Here is a 16,608-nt window from a genome sequence, read left to right as displayed (position 1 = left end):
TAACATAGCTGAATGGTTAGAGAGCCCGCCAGCCAAAGGTCCCAGGTTCGATTCCAGGCCTCAGCAATGTGTCTCTGAGCAAGACACCCTAAGCCAAAAGTTGAAATGTTATGACATGCCCTGCCCGGAATATGCTTGTGAGGGTCCAAGTGGTTGAACTGTGTCCACACTGTAAGCACATAGAAATATCTCTTTCCCACGCAAAATGTCTCATAAGGAGAGACAGTGGTTTGGTGTGTTGATGGGAGACGTTTAGTAAACAGCAGGGAGAAAAGATATGGTAATCTCTGAAGCATTAGACATGCACAGCCACAAACAACAATCTGAACACACACAGACGTTGTGTGTGTGTGTGTGTGTGTGTGTGTGTGTGTGTGTGTGTGTGTGTGTGTGTGTGTGTGTGTGTGTGTAGTACTAGTTACCTTGTCTATGTGTATTTATACCAGTTGGGGAAACAAACACACTGTAAGTAAAGTATGCCACCCACTGTGGCCACCCAGAATCCTGCTGTGCTGTGTTTTCTTCTTGTGTCTTAGGTCACATTCTCACCAGAGAGCTTTGCTGCGATTAAAACGAATCCAGAAAGTTTTCAGAAAATTTCAGAAAGTGCGCTTCGTTTGGCAGGTGTGAAGGCTCATTCGAATCCTAATGCGCAGCAAAGAACCGCATTTTACTCCGCCCAAAAACGGGGGTTTCGCTTCGCTTCCAATCGCACTTGACTACGATTCGGTGCAGGTGTGAATGCAATCCGCAGTAAATAAAGGAAATGAAGCAAACATAATGTGGCGGGTGAGGAGCTGAACACAGTTGGAGACGGAGAAGGCATATTTTATGCAGGGCAAAGATGTCCCATTACTGTGGATAGACGTGGTCGAATAAGGAGACTGAAGCCCTGATCGAAATGAGGACGTGTACATTAATCAATTGCTTAAGAAAACGCATAAAAACACTGCAGTGTAGCCTATTATAGCCTACAGAATATTCTGTCTGTCTGTCTGTGCGTGCCGTAAACATGGAGTGCTATGGAGTGCTGTCACTGTGTGGGGACTGGGGAGTTATATCAGTGCGCTCATGCAGCGTTGTGCCTCCATGCCCAAAAGAACAGTGTGTGGTGGCTGCGTGCGTAGAGAGAGAGAGAGAGGGGGGGGGGGGGGGGGGGGGGTCCCAGACGGCACGACACATGCACGTTATGAGTGTAATTTTATCACCATAGATTTCACTGTGTAGGCTAGTTTATGAATGGAACACATTGATAAAGGTGCTGATAAAGGTGCTGCGTTTCCAATTGCTGCGAATGACAGTGTGAAGGCAAACCGCAGCCAATTAAATATGCAAGAACCTCAATTTCCCCGCCCATACGCATCCGAGTCTACCGAAGTATTAGGTGAGAATCTGACCTTAGTGTGTTGTCGTGCTGTGTTTTCTTCTTGTGTCTCAGTGTGTTGTCGTGCTGTGTTTTCTTCTTGTGTCTCAGTGTGTTGTCGTGCTGTGTTTTCTTCTTGTGTCTCAGTGTGTTGTCGTGCTGTGTTTTCTTCTTGTGTCTCAGTGTGTTGTCGTGCTGTGTTTTCTTCTTGTGTCTTAGTGTGTTGTCGTGCTGTGTTTTCTTCTTGTGTCTCAGTGTGTTGTCGTGCTGTGTTTTCTTCTTGTGTCTTAGTGTGTTGTCGTGCTGTGTTTTCTTCTTGTGTCTCAGTGTGTTGTCGTGCTGTGTTTTCTTCTTGTGTCTCAGTGTGTTGTCGTGCTGTGTTTTCTTCTTGTGTCTCAGTGTGTTGTCGTGCTGTGTTTTCTTCTTGTGTCTTAGTGTGTTGTCGTGCTGTGTTTTCTTCTTGTGTCTCAGTGTGTTGTCGTGCTGTGTTTTCTTCTTTTGTCTTAGTGTGTTGTCGTGCTGTGTTTTCTTCTTGTGTCTCAGTGTGTTGTCGTGCTGTGTTTTCTTCTTGTGTCTTAGTGTGTTGTCGTGCTGTGTTTTCTTCTTGTGTCTCAGTGTGTTGTCGTGCTGTGTTTTCTTCTTGTGTCTCAGTGTGTTGTCGTGCTGTGTTTTCTTCTTGTGTCTTAGTGTGTTGTCGTGCTGTGTTTTCTTCTTGTGTCTCAGTGTGTTGTCGTGCTGTGTTTTCTTCTTGTGTCTCAGTGTGTTGTCGTGCTGTGTTTTCTTCTTGTGTCTCAGTGTGTTGTCGTGCTGTGTTTTCTTCTTGTGTCTTAGTGTGTTGTCGTGCTGTGTTTTCTTCTTGTGTCTTAGTGTGTTGTCGTGCTGTGTTTTCTTCTTGTGTCTCACTGTGTTGTCGTGCTGTGTTTTCTTCTTGTGTCTCAGTGTGTTGTCGTGCTGTGTTTTCTTCTTGTGTCTCAGTGTGTTGTCGTGCTGTGTTTTCTTCTTGTGTCTCAGTGTGTTGTCGTGCTGCGTTTTCTTCTTGTGTCTCAGTGTGTTGTCGTGCTGTGTTTTCTTCTTTTGTCTTAGTGTGTTGTCGTGCTGTGTTTTCTTCTTGTGTCTTAGTGTGTTGTCGTGCTGTGTTTTCTTCTTTTGTCTTAGTGTGTTGTCGTGCTGTGTTTTCTTCTTGTGTCTTAGTGTGTTGTCGTGCTGTGTTTTCTTCTTTTGTCTCAGTGTGTTGTCGTGCTGTGTTTTCTTCTTGTGTCTTAGTGTGTTGTCGTGCTGTGTTTTCTTCTTGTGTCTTAGTGTGTTGTCGTGCTGTGTTTTCTTCTTGTGTCTTAGTGTGTTGTCGTGCTGTGTTTTCTTCTTGTGTCTTAATGTGTTGTCGTGCTGTGTTTTCTTCTTGTGTCTTAGTGTGTTGTCGTGCTGTGTTTTCTTCTTGTGTCTCAGTGTGTTGTCGTGCTGTGTTTTCTTCTTGTGTCTCAGTGTGTTGTCGTGCTGCGTTTTCTTCTTGTGTCTCAGTGTGTTGTCGTGCTGTGTTTTCTTCTTGTGTCTTAGTGTGTTGTCGTGCTGTGTTTTCTTCTTGTGTCTCAGTGTGTTGTCGTGCTGTGTTTTCTTCTTGTCTCAGTGTGTTGTCGTGCTGTGTTTTCTTCTTGTGTCTCAGTGTGTTGTCGTGCTGTGTTTTCTTCTTTTGTCTTAGTGTGTTGTCGTGCTGTGTTTTCTTCTTGTGTCTCAGTGTGTTGTCGTGCTGTGTTTTCTTCTTGTGTCTTAGTGTGTTGTCGTGCTGTGTTTTCTTCTTGTGTCTCAGTGTGTTGTCGTGCTGTGTTTTCTTCTTGTGTCTCAGTGTGTTGTCGTGCTGTGTTTTCTTCTTGTGTCTCAGTGTGTTGTCGTGCTGTGTTTTCTTCTTGTGTCTCAGTGTGTTGTCGTGCTGCGTTTTCTTCTTGTGTCTTAGTGTGTTGTCGTGCTGTGTTTTCTTCTTGTGTCTCAGTGTGTTGTCGTGCTGTGTTTTCTTCTTGTGTCTCAGTGTGTTGTCGTGCTGTGTTTTCTTCTTGTGTCTCAGTGTGTTGTCGTGCTGCGTTTTCTTCTTGTGTCTCAGTGTGTTGTCGTGCTGTGTTTTCTTCTTGTGTCTTAGTGTGTTGTCGTGCTGTGTTTTCTTCTTGTGTCTCAGTGTGTTGTCGTGCTGTGTTTTCTTCTTGTGTCTCAGTGTGTTGTCGTGCTGTGTTTTCTTCTTTTGTCTTAGTGTGTTGTCGTGCTGTGTTTTCTTCTTGTGTCTTAGTGTGTTGTCGTGCTGTGTTTTCTTCTTTTGTCTTAGTGTGTTGTCGTGCTGTGTTTTCTTCTTGTGTCTTAGTGTGTTGTCGTGCTGTGTTTTCTTCTTGTGTCTCAGTGTGTTGTCGTGCTGTGTTTTCTTCTTGTGTCTTAGTGTGTTGTCGTGTCTTATAGTGTCATTTTGTCATGCAAGGCTATGGCTATCACAACACTGTGTCGGTGTAGGGCTCTACGTCCTCCTATTGGACAACACACTAGAATTTAACTGACATGACTAAATTGGTTAAACCTAACTTGAACTAACCTAATGTGTAAATCTGGTTTAGGTTCGAGTTAAGAGTAAGGTTTATGTTATGCGAGTTCCAGTTAAAGTCCTACTTGTCACGCACATTAACGCAGTGAAACTTGTTCTCCACATTTGACCAATCTCTTGGGGTGGTGAGCCACAGCCGTGCCGCGCTCGGGAACCATTTTGTAGTTGAATCATATTTGATTTCTGGAATTGTAGTCATTTCATTTAGCTTGACTCGCGCTTCTACAGATCAAGTTAGTCGTCTGGATTTATCCCGTTCAGTTTACCTGTTCCAGACACTAGCGTTGGACCGATGCATGGAGGGAGAGTTGGCATGGAAACGAGCTAGGTCCGATAGCACCGGGGAGCTCATGAAGCGAGGCCGAGGGCGCCGGAATGATCCCATCACGGACCTGGGCTCCTTCAGGAAAACACAAGACAAGAATCACAAGGATTACAGTTGTTAAAGCGCAAATAACATGCATTTTAAAACTGCTTTTAATATTTAATATCATATTGTCTATGTCCCTCAAACTTATTTCTAATGGTTTGAGCCTCAATCACCACTCTGATATAACCAGGCCTTGTCATTTCTTTCTGGACTTTAAAAGCAGTTTTAACTGCAGTACCACAATGTCCTGAGGTGGTGGGGGAGCTGATATGCAGATTATTTAATGTTTGAGTCATTATAATACTGATGCTAGATAAACCCAGGCTTGTTTCCATTCCATGCCAGCTTGGAAAATCAACAATGGTGGACATTGTAAACAAAGTGGAAATGCAAATTTGGAACTGAAGACTGAAGAAGAGGAGGAATTATATAAGTAGGGTGACATTGATGACATCACGATGAGGCCAAAATCAGTTGAGCTGTTCCTGAGAGCAATTTCCATTAAAACACCCATGATATGAAAGCCTGATTGTTCAAAATTGGTTATTTGTGGGGATAGAAAACACATATGGGAGCCCCAAAAACACAAAATAAATTAAAACAGTTGAATTTTATGTTATAGGTCCTTTAACTGACGACTTCAGATGTCATTATCTGTCCCACCAAGTGTTGTACACAGAAGTACTTCAGTTAAAACCCATTTAGGACGGGAAACCCCTTTTGGGGTTTTTATCTTTCAAGGCGGGGTAGTTGTTGCTATGTACAGTGTATAGCAACATACTTTTATTTATTTTTACTTTGAATCGGCCTCCGGTCTAAATGCGTTAACCAGAACAGAAATCTAGGGCTAGCCTGTCACGATTACAAATTTAATTTGACGATTAAAATATGAATAGAATACAAATGTAATTTCCGTTTGCCTTTTAGGTTTCGTAATTAGATATTGCACAGCGTAGATATGAGAAATATCTTAAATATACAAAGAAATTAGTTACATATAATAATGTAATACTTTAAGCGGAAGAATAGCGGAAATAGCTGATCTACAAGCTTACAACGCATCTCAAAGTGGTGCGTTGTAAGCTTGTAGATCTGCTATTTGTGATTTTTTAAATATTTGTTTGAGCATTTTTCAACATGGCAATGATTGTGGACGATTTTGAAAATGAATTGCGACTGGACGATTATGTACTAATTGTGGCAGGCCTACAGAAATCCAATCCCTTGTCCTGACCTTTGTCAGTTGGTCTTCGTAATTCTCATCTTTAACGCCATCTGGCTGGCAGGGCTGTCTGGAGTTGAAGATGACATGGACTTTATTGACCAGAGGGTGATTCAACAAAAGGAATACACCTGCTAGGCGGGTAGAAATATGGTTTGACCCTAAAAAGATTGCAACAAAAGGTTTCTCAACTTTTTTTTGTAGTATTAGGTGTCCTTAATAACATACTAAAAGTTTACCAAAGTTTGACCACCCGAAAGGTGTTATTTTCAAGATGGCCGCCGCCAGTTCTTAAAATACCATTACTCCTCCATTATTCATCCTAGAAAAATAATTTTGGTGTCTAACCCTATGTTTTGGTTATCTAGGAATCCAATTAGCATATATAAATTATATAAAAGTACAATGATATATTAAAGCAATTGTTTATAAGGTTATAACAGTGTAATAGGACATTTCCCTTTTCTATAATGCCATACTGCTGTATAGGTGAATTCATCACCTATACACAATTCACATTCTGTTGAAGCTTTCAGGAGATTTATTTTGATACCATAACAATAAGGAATATATTCATTATTACTGGGTGGTACTGTCATGTGACATTTGTAAAAGCATGGCTGCCAAGTGATAGACTGCATGGGAATATTACACAAATCATGGGATAAATTTACAGAGAAATGTCTGCCCTTTTTTTTGTAAAGGTGTCTGGCAATAATAATAATACAAATAAGTCCCCTATAAGGGTAGTGGTTCCCAAACTGTGGGCCGGGACAAACATTGTGAAAATAGGCAATCTATAAAAGCTCACAATGCTGAGTGTCTTTGCAGCAAACACACTCAATCAGTAGAACCAAATGGCCACTTGTCTGGTCTATGGGGAAGATGGACTCCTCAGTGGGGATACAGTGGAGAGAAATGGGCCTAGAGCAGGGGTGTCGAACTCAACTTGGGGCGAGGGCCGCATTGGTCAAAAGATCACTTGATGGGGGCCACAACCAGTTGCGGACGCATGCTCGATGTCTCAGTCAGTCACTGCTATAATATCTATCTATCTATCTATCTATCTATGCTCAGACCCAGCCAGCAAGCCACACACATAGTGCTCAGACCCAGCCAGCCAGCCAGCCACACACATAGTGCTCAGACCCAGCCAGCCAGCAAGCCACACACATAGTGCTCAGACCCAGCCAGCCACACACATAGCTCCGTAAGGGAGTGGTTGCACCACTCAAAAAATCTTCAAAAAACTGAAGAGGCTACTGGAGATTGGAGAACCTGATTTGGACATGATCTGATGCAGGACAATATTATGTCACTATGACAGAAAGAGAAGATGGGTCTGGCCACATTCATTCACCCCATAATCTCAGTGGAAATTGTGGAATATGTTGACAATAGTCGACAGCTCTGCCGATTAATAATCGATTAATTGAACCCACCCCCCATATTAATCAATATCACAACATGGAGGTCTTAGAACTACCACCACAGGGACAGACAAGCCCCAATCTCTCAAGTGCCCCATAGCTTTAATGGGACATGTACTGTATGCGCCACCTCGGACATGCATAGAGGAGAAGACCATGAGGGTCTTCTTAACTTTGCTCTTCTGTGCTCCAAGTCCCCAGGGATAAATCTAGTGACCCCCCACTCCCCATACTCCCCTGTACCCACCTGAGGGGAACCCTAGGCCCACTAAACTCTAGACCGGACCCCCCTTTACCTTCTCACCCAACCCCACCTATCATACTCCCCTCTGCACCCGGTAGAGACTTAGGTTCTGACTACTCTGCACTAAGAGTAAGTAGAGCGTCGCAGTCCCGCCGAGAGAGAGACGGAGAAGAAATCACCGTTCATTTCCCTCATAGACTTTTCAAAAAGTATTTATTTAAAGACGTTTACGCCACGGACAAAGCCAACTCTTGTCGCAACAATTCATGACAATAAACACAATGTTTTGGGCCAAACAAAGAATTAGAAAGTAGAAAAAAACAGCAGATTACAACACTTGTTGTTTTTCTTCTTTGTAATTATTTGTTGGCTTTGTACGACGCTTATAATGTCTTTCAATAAATACGTTTCGAAATGTCTATGGGAAAAATGCATTGGGAATTATTTCCTGGGCCTGGCGTCGTCATGAAAGGGGGCGGGACTGCGACGTTCTATAATGCAAGAAATTAGTTTTGGGTGGGGTGTATAATGATGAATTATTTACAGTAGTTTGAGCCAAAGTTTATCCACCAAGCTATCCAAAATGTTTCAATATTGCAATCATGTAGGCTATTATCTATCAACTGACAATATTCTCTGCCACAACCTTCTGAATTACTGAAAATTGTGACTATTAGTTTTGTTGTGTTTTGAGGATATCTTGAAACCTTATTCCAAAAAATATATAAATATTCAGACATTTATTAAATATTTAGTTTAGTTAACTTGAAACTGGTGACTATTTCAGAGGGTTTTAACAGAGTCACACACAATATTGGATTTCACAATTATCTAATTGTATCTCTGCAATTTGAACAAGTTCAATGGACTAGATAGGGTTAGACACAAAAAGTACTTGTCTAGGATGAATAATGAAGGAGTTAGGCTATTTTAATGGTTTTTAGGCCATCTTGGACGCCATCTTGAAAATAACACCTTTCGGGTGGTCAAACTTTGGTAAACTTTTAGTATGTTATTAGGGACACCTAATACTACAAAAAACTGTTGAGAAACCTTTTGTTGCAATTTTTTTGGGGTAAGGTGCTTTTTTTTCATAGATTTACTCGCCTATGCCTTTCAGGCACATTATTGCAAGTTGCAACATTTCTCTGTTCGTGTAGATTTTTGGCGATGCAGCTGTGAACACAGTATCTCCCTCCAACAATACCCCCCACTGGTGATGTTTTCCATTTGATTCCTCCTCTCTTATTATATTGATGCGGTCAGGCAGAAACATCATATATTGTTTTGTGAGAGGGTCACACAAATTTGTGAAAAGAGCAGATAGAAGAATTCAGTAAATTCACTGCCGATGCCCTGGTTCACTTTACTGTGCTCCTCATGATGCAACAACGGCCCAGGTGCGTTGTACAGGTATGTGGTTCCCGTTGGCATTCCGATCCGCCATCTTTAAGCCACTCTGGAGCTCCTTTGGCGCTGCTAGAAGCGCTAATATGCTAACTGCGGAGCATCGAAGATTTTTCATTGAGGTCCAAATTGCCTAATTGCCAATCCAGGCACGGATGGAGAAAAGATTCAGAGAAAAACAACACCGGCTTACGCTTTGTGGAAGTGAGGGTCGTCTGTACCCCAGAAAATGTCAAAAAGTCGTCAAATATCGTCAAGGGCACAAGTTGACACTTTGAAAAAGGTTGTCAATACCGTCATGGGCATGGAATGTTAATTGATACCTGGCATATCAGTGTGTTAACCCATTCTGACCGGGCACCCATTTTGGTGTTGGCATCGTGTTATGCTTTAGCTATTGAAAAATAGCAGATCTACAAGCTCATATCGCGCCACCGAGTGGCGCGATATGAGCTTGTAGGTCTGCTATTTTTGAAAAATCGAAGAGCGACTGAAATTTTTTAAATCTGATCTCAGGTCAGAATGGGTTTAATCAGACCAGTGTGTGTCCAGTGGAAACCTCGTATGAATCTGATCTCAGGTCAGAAGGGCTTGGACGTGTATACACGTCTTTTCTAATCAAACCGCAGGTGGCCTTGGACGTGTAGAATACACGTCTTTAGGGCTTTTTTGAGAATGGAAGATTTATATGTCTCCCGGTTTCGGAGGGAACGGAAAGCGGGGCTTTTCAGAGTAAAATCTCCCATATCTGCTGGCACTCTAGCACAGACGCTAGCGACATCCAAATTGTTAAGATGTCTTGACGACGTGTCTGTGTGGAATCGTGAGTTTCGGAACGAACAACTGATTTGGTATTAGTTGTTCATTCTTAAAAGAAACCCAGAGAGAGGAACAAGAAAAGGCGAGCGGATCGATTCACTTCAGTTCAATTCACAACAAAGATAGAGCAGAGACTGGTAGACCAAACATTGGCTCAAAAAGATGACCCAAAGATGACAGATGGAGAGACCACAAAAGGTATAATGACATTCATTAATTGGCACAGGCAGGCAGACAGTCGCACACAAGGGTTTCTCAAAGAGAACAAGACAGAGAGAGACATGTATAATGACATATTATGATATGACTCATGTGAAAAGCCAGTACAGTCAGGCTGTGACAGCAGCTTCCTCCCTCACATCCACAGCTTCCTGTATGAGCATTCGGACTCCACCACAGAACTGTTTACAGCACAAGCATCTGTCTTAGGCGTGTGTTCGGAAAAGAGCGCACTGGGCAATGAAAACTAATAGGCGAGTGTGCTCCGGTGCGGTATTTCCGAACGTGCCCTTAAAGGGACACTTCACCCTTTTTGCAAAAAAATATATGTTAATGACGTTTAGAAGCTTTAGAACACTTTCCTGGGGGGCTTCATGTATGTATGTGGTTTTAGATATTTTAGATTGCAGCAGTGAGCCTGTTGTCTCTGATGTCATGGACACTGGGCTCACTTCCTTCCTGGACTACATGTTGTCTCAGTAAGACAGCTCTTCCCCTATCCGCAAGGAGGAGCAGTGCACCAAAGAATTATGGGAATTGTAGTCCAGGAAGGTAGTGAGACCAGTGTCCATGACATCAGAGACAACAGGCTCACTGCTAAAATCTAAAATAACTAAAACCACATATTACACACATAAATACCACCAGGAAAGTGATCTAAAGCTTCTAAATGTCATTAACATATATTTTTTTGCAAAAAGGGTGAAGTGTCCCTTTAATGACGCCACGGACACACTGACAATGCCAGCAGTAGTGCAGATGGACGTTGCCAGATTTTGCGATCGATCTACAAGCTCACAGCATGTCGCATCGGTTATAATGTTGGAAAAGATTTGAAAGTATTTGGACTATTTTGGAAACATTTTAACAACACAAATGTTGTATGTGGCACAAAATAATCCACGGAGGGTCCACGGACTAATACATAATATAATGGTTTAAACTAGGGATGTTAATAGTTCATCATTAATCGATGAATCTCCGTTAAGAAATGTATCAATTAAACTTAACACCTTAATTGTACGGGGTTATGTAATCAATTAAATAAATGTCCCCAGCGATTTATAGCAGCGGATCACTTTTACAGACGGACCGGATGTTATCCCGGATGTGGATGTAGCAGCTAGATGTAGCCAAAACACTCTTCGCGGCAATCGACAACAACGGGAGGTATGATTAAATCTAACGCGACTAGCGACTGGACAGCGGGGGGCCGTCTTTTATTTTATTTTTTATCCCACGATTTTTTAACCCATTTTTCACCCCTGTGTCAATTATCTAATGTGATCCTGGGCTCTACACACCCTCCGCCAACCTGGGGAAAGCAACGGACTTAACTCAATGCTTCCTTCATTCTTGAGTGTCCAAGTTGCTCCTTTACACCTGACAGGGGGGAGTTTCCCTGGTTGGACGTAGCGTGTGGAAGGAACACGTTATTCCAACCAGTTCCTTTCCCCTCCATCAGGCGCCCCAGCTGGCCAGGGGGAGGCAGTTTAGAGACCAGGATTACTGCATGTTTTTGTGAGGGTATACCTACCCTAGGGGACACGGGGAGAACGTGCAAACTCCACACGCCAACCCCGCCTTCGGGTAAGGGCACTGATGACGCGGAGGAGGAAACACGCCGCCAGCACCCACAGCGCCCCGAGCGGGAATCGAACCCAGGACCTTCTATCTGTGAGGCGACAGCACTACCAACTGTGCCAACGTGCCCGGGGGGGCCGTCTAACACATAATCTTTTCTTAGAATTAGACGGGATGATTTAGATCGCGAGTTATTAACGTTTTAAGATTTTCGGTCTCGTCGGCTTAACAGGGGGGGAACATTTTCGATGACGCGTCACTGTTGTGCAACATAGAGGATTGCGCAACAGTGAATATAATGCTGTTTGCGCGCGTGTGGCCAAGGAACGCACATACAAAGATGCCATTGACTGGCCCTGTATCGTCAATGGTCAAATAAATATTTGATTAAGGAATATAATGTCTTTTTGTATTATTATATTATTATATCAGCTAAATGTAGATTTTTATGTTAGACACTGAGGGAAATTAAGATTCTCAGATGTTTTACAAAAACACCACTTATCAACTAACTGGTTAATCAATTGATAAGGTTATCAAAACATATCAATTATCAATTAATGAATGAATTGATAATTCCCATCCCTAACAGTGACATAATATGTCACTGTCATTTTTGCTGTAGCATATTATGCTACAGCAAAAATAGTAACGCTATAGTGCTCATATTAATGGATAAAGACTTCTTTAAAAAGCATTAAAACACAATGGTAATGTCACTTATTATCAGGAAATGATAATGTTACATGGTGTGTAGGATTACCTATCTCAAGAAAGTTTCAAGACCCTTCAAGTTGATGCCATCAAATAATGCTAGGCCAACATGTGGTTAACAGATGAGTGTGTGCACGGGACTGTGGGTGTGTCACACATGGTCCCTCTCCCACGCCCGCCCCGTACGAGCACACACACACACACACACACACACACACACAGGTCCCTATAGGTAGGTCCCTATATAGGAGGTCCACATTTCTTACAACACGTCTGTTCTGTTGTAAGCTTGTAGATCTGCTATTTCTGCTTATCTCTGCTATTTTGTACTTTTTGGAAAGAAAAACAATATTAAGAACGATTAAATGTGCCAGTGATTTATTTGTGTATTTAAGTTATTTGTCATATCTACTCTGTGCAATTCGTGATTACGAAGCAAATTGTGACGTTCCGAAAAAAATTAATAAAAACACAATGTCATCGTAAATCGCAAAAAAATTGTGTGACAATTAATCGTCAACTTAAATGTGTAATCGTGACAGCCCTGGACACACACACACACACACAGTAGCACAGTCACTGGAAAGTGCATGAGGGAGGGAGGGAGCAGCAACAGAAAGACGGAGGTGCACACAGAGAGAGAGAGAGAGAATAAAGAGACTATCTGTGAAGTGAGAAAGAAAAGAAGTGGTAGGAAAATCTAAAATTAGAAATATAACATAAAACACTATCCCCCCAGCAGCACCGAGCCTCCTCTTTGCGTCTGCTCTCGCTATACCGGTTGCCTAGCGACCTATAACTCGGCATTTAGCAACCTCTCCCTTGCTCTCTTTGGCAGACCACAAGAAAACAAACAATGTGTTTGTGTGTGAGCCCTTTTACTTCCTGTTACTGCAGCATGGCTCCACATCAACAGCAAAGGATTGTGGGATATATAACACTGGGCTGGGGAGGACCCCCCACACACCACAGCCCAGCTGGAGGTCTCTGACCTGGAGTCTAGACGGGAGACAAATGCTGTTTTTTTTTGCATTGTGTTCATTTAAATGATGGCTTCTTCTTATCCAGAGAGATCACACGCTTCAGATCCTAGATCAGCAACCTTTACAATCGACCAATATTAAGGAGGTTGCATAAACTACTTGAAGTTTCAAACATGTTTGTCCCTTACTTCCTTGTGCAAAATATTTAAACATTTCTTTTTTTCTAGTCGCATAAGTGTTTAGACTGACATAATAAGCCAACTACTTTGCATTGGTGCGGTTGACCTTAAAACAGTTTTGTTGCAAGGAGCTGCGACTATTTGCATTGGTGCGGTTTGTGCTTTAGGTTTAACAGTAGTTGTAGAGCACATGTGCACAATGCACATGTTTCACTTATATAATCATCCTTTAAGTTAATGTTATCCTCCTATTCCTATTGGTAAGGTTTGCCAATTACAATACAAATTAGGCATTTAGCAGATGCTCTCATCCAGAGCGATTTACATAATTAGATTGGAACATGCCGGATTGGCACGAAATCTAGTCAATGAACAACAAGGGAAATAGTCACATAAGTACAGTACAATGTGGTACCTCAATGAAACTAGGATAACGTTCTTAACATTTGTGGTCTAATTAACAAAAACATTTGAAGTTGAGAACAATTCACCAAGATATCTCTTGAGAGCGTAAAATGTTACACTCTCAAGGGTTAAAGATCTATAGGGTCCACTTGGTTGGAAGCCACTCAAGGTCAAGGACCACTTGTGGTCCCCGGACCACTGGTTGAGAACCACTGTTTTACACAATGTTACACAATTTGTTTTTACTACCTCTTCTTATACCTCTTCTTCTCTGTTCTACAGGTAGGTAGAATTAGAGAGGAAGCGGTCACAACTCATCCATTCTGGTTCCTGAAATAACGGCCACACCGCCACTGTCCATGTGTCCATTTGTCAATGAACATACAGTATATATGCTAAATTATAACTGACCTTTGCATTGCTCGTTTATCTTAAAACAGGTATTACACAGTATAAGTAAACTTAAATAAGAGTGAAATGTAATGTAATCGAATCAAACAATGCAGGTCTGTAAAATTTCATTTAAATAAAATCATGAATTCCATGAGTTTTGTAACCCATTTTTTCAGTGTCAATTGTCTAATGTAAACCTGGGCTCTACACTCCATCTGCCAACCTGGGGAGAGCAACAGACTGACTCAAGCTTCTTTCAATGCATGAGGAGTCCAAGACACATCTTTTCACCTGACAGGGAGGAGTTTCCCCCCGTTGGACGTACAGTAGCACACCGTGGAAGGAACACGTTATTCCGACCAGTTCCTTTCCCCTCCATCAGGTGCCCCGGCTGGCCAGGGGGAGGCAGTATAGAGACCAGGATAATAATGGATTACTGCATGTTTTTGTGAGGGTAGAACATGCAAACTCTACACAGAGAGGCCCTTTTGCCAACACCACTAGGGGGTAAGGGCGCTGATGACGTGGAGGAGAGAACACGCCTCCAGTATCCCCCCCCCCCCCCCAGTATCGAACCCAGGACCTTCTAGCTGTGATGGTGTCAGTGCTACCGAGCCCCCTGAGCTACAGGCTGTAAATCGAATGACTTATTATGTTCTTCTGTAAAAAAAGACCCATCATGACCTGTCTGTGGGCTGCAGCACTGCAGGGCTGCGGGTGTGAGTGAACGGGACTGGATTTTGTCTTTGTGTGTTGTGTGTTAAAGTATTAACAGAGTCTGCGTTCTAATCCTTGCAAACAGGCGACCCCCTGTCATGGGAAACTACTCAGTGAGGTTAATACAATTATGTGCCAGGGGTCAAAACACAATGACTGGCAAGGAGAAAGGCATAAAGGTATATAAAGCGAGGACAGAGAAGGGGAGAAGATGGGAGAGAGACAGGAAAAGAGCAATATTATAGGAGCCAAACTTAAGGGTCAGAGGAGAGAGGATCTAGCCCTAGAATTAGAATAGCTGTAACATTTCATGTATTGCCTCGCCATACAAATGAAACATGTATGTAACATCACACAGCCCTTCTAAGGCTGGGTGAGATTGGCGAGAGGGAAAATTAAGGAAAGAGAGATAGGATATCAGAAAAGTGAAGAGTCATGGAGAGAGATACCGTAGAGAAGATCAATCTCATCATCAGTTGAGCATCTTCACTTCCCCTGAAGGCTGAAACCGACGTAGTACAGAAAGTCACAGACATCTTCCTAGCTCTCTCATTGTAAAAATGTATCCCAAATAAAACGATTGAAATCCGTATTATTGAGCACATGACATAAATCAGATTCAGCTTTGTAACATGTGAAATGTAAAGTCCTGAATGTATGAGTATGATGCATTGCATTGCCAACGCGTTAACTTTGTGGGGTGTATAGGCTACAGATCTAGATCGAACACCCTCTGTGGCCTGTGCTAAGGTTTTATATACATCACAACTTGCACAAGATCTCATCGGTTGATCGGGTTGACACAAACTGCTGGAGTTTTTTGTTTGAGCTCTCTATTTCTCTTTGCAACTGAAGACATGCAGCCTGCAGCAACAATTCTCGTTGTGAGATACAGATCATAATCTTGAGGCTTCTGTAAATAAACACCATTGTGCTTTATTTAAACACCAATTGTGTTTATTTTCACATAGCAGTTATATAGTGTACTCTACTGTTACTGTAGCCTACTGGTGACATGATTTCAGACAGAGCATAAACTAACCTTATTTTGTTACCAAATCACTTCAGACTGCCGAGACGTCAATTCCTTCGCTGAAATTCACACAGTGAAATTTAGAAGTCCTCGGAGAACATATCATTAATAGCACGGTTGCCAAAGTCCGCCTGCAGTCCCTCATGATGATGATGAACTGGTGCATTTCGCTCCCCGAGCCCTCCTCGGCGTAAACAAAGATAAATAAACAAACGAAGTGCATCGAAGGGATGTGTCAAACACCCGCTTCCTTGTCCAACTGCGCTCTTGTCTTAAACCAAACGAAAGCTCCATCCTAAAATCATCACAATGCTGTGACTGTCTCTGTGTTCACTGAACAGCTACTAACTATTATTCAAAAAGGCAAAGTGACGCCAAGCATCAATTCAACACACTCAACAGGCTGCATGGGGGGCTCGTTCTCGTGGCGCGCGGTCCCGCCCCCTGTTGGTGATTGGTACGATTTACGTCATTGGTTGAATATTCATAAGATGAGTTGTTCTTAACAGTGGTTCTCAAACATTTTGAATTAAATAATAATAATAATCTTTATTTCAGACCCATGGTGGGTAAGCCTACATATGATATGGGGAAAAAAACAGCATAGGCCTACAATAGAAAAAGACAGTGCTCAGTATAACAAAATACATACATAAATCGATAAATGGATGCACCCATGGGACGTATCCTCAGTGATGTATCCCAAGGTCATCGGGGTTTCGGGTCTCGCAACATCATACCCCTCACTCAGGTGACCCAGCCAGGAGTGATCAAGTCCCGACTTACGTCCCAGTAGCTACCCTCGATAAGTCCCATTAGGGAAAAACCAGGGCCACACAATCCATTCCTCCTGAACTACTCTGCCGGGACTGGGAGGTACCATTCTGGCACATGGAAGGACTAGGCTCTGTGGGTTGACACCTGTCCGGGCCCCTCCTATGTCTCACTCTCACC

At 42.6% G+C, this 16,608-nt stretch overlaps 1 protein-coding gene across 1 annotated transcript in view; it reads right to left on the bottom strand.

Annotated features, from left to right (window-relative positions):
* Window positions 1–15,972, bottom strand: part of LOC310858047 (proline-rich protein 5-like) — a gene marked incomplete at its 3' end in the record, with an annotated part of 29,752 nt that extends 13,780 nt beyond the window's left edge. Inside the window, exons 1-2 of the mRNA XM_083764095.1 lie at window positions 15,664–15,972; window positions 4,202–4,335 (exon numbers count right to left, since the gene is read on the bottom strand). Of these exons, the coding sequence (XP_083620221.1) occupies window positions 4,202–4,320 (119 nt within the window). The remainder of the gene's footprint in view (window positions 1–4,201; window positions 4,336–15,663) is intronic.
* Between the last annotated feature and the right edge of the window lie 636 nt (window positions 15,973–16,608).

The sequence above is a fragment of the Protomyctophum parallelum genome (assembly GCF_964188405.1).
Source record: "Protomyctophum parallelum genome assembly, chromosome: 4".
Lineage (NCBI taxonomy): Eukaryota > Metazoa > Chordata > Actinopteri > Myctophiformes > Myctophidae > Protomyctophum > Protomyctophum parallelum.
The sequence above is the reverse complement of the archived record's forward strand: the minus strand, read 5'-3'. Positions and strand labels throughout refer to the sequence as shown.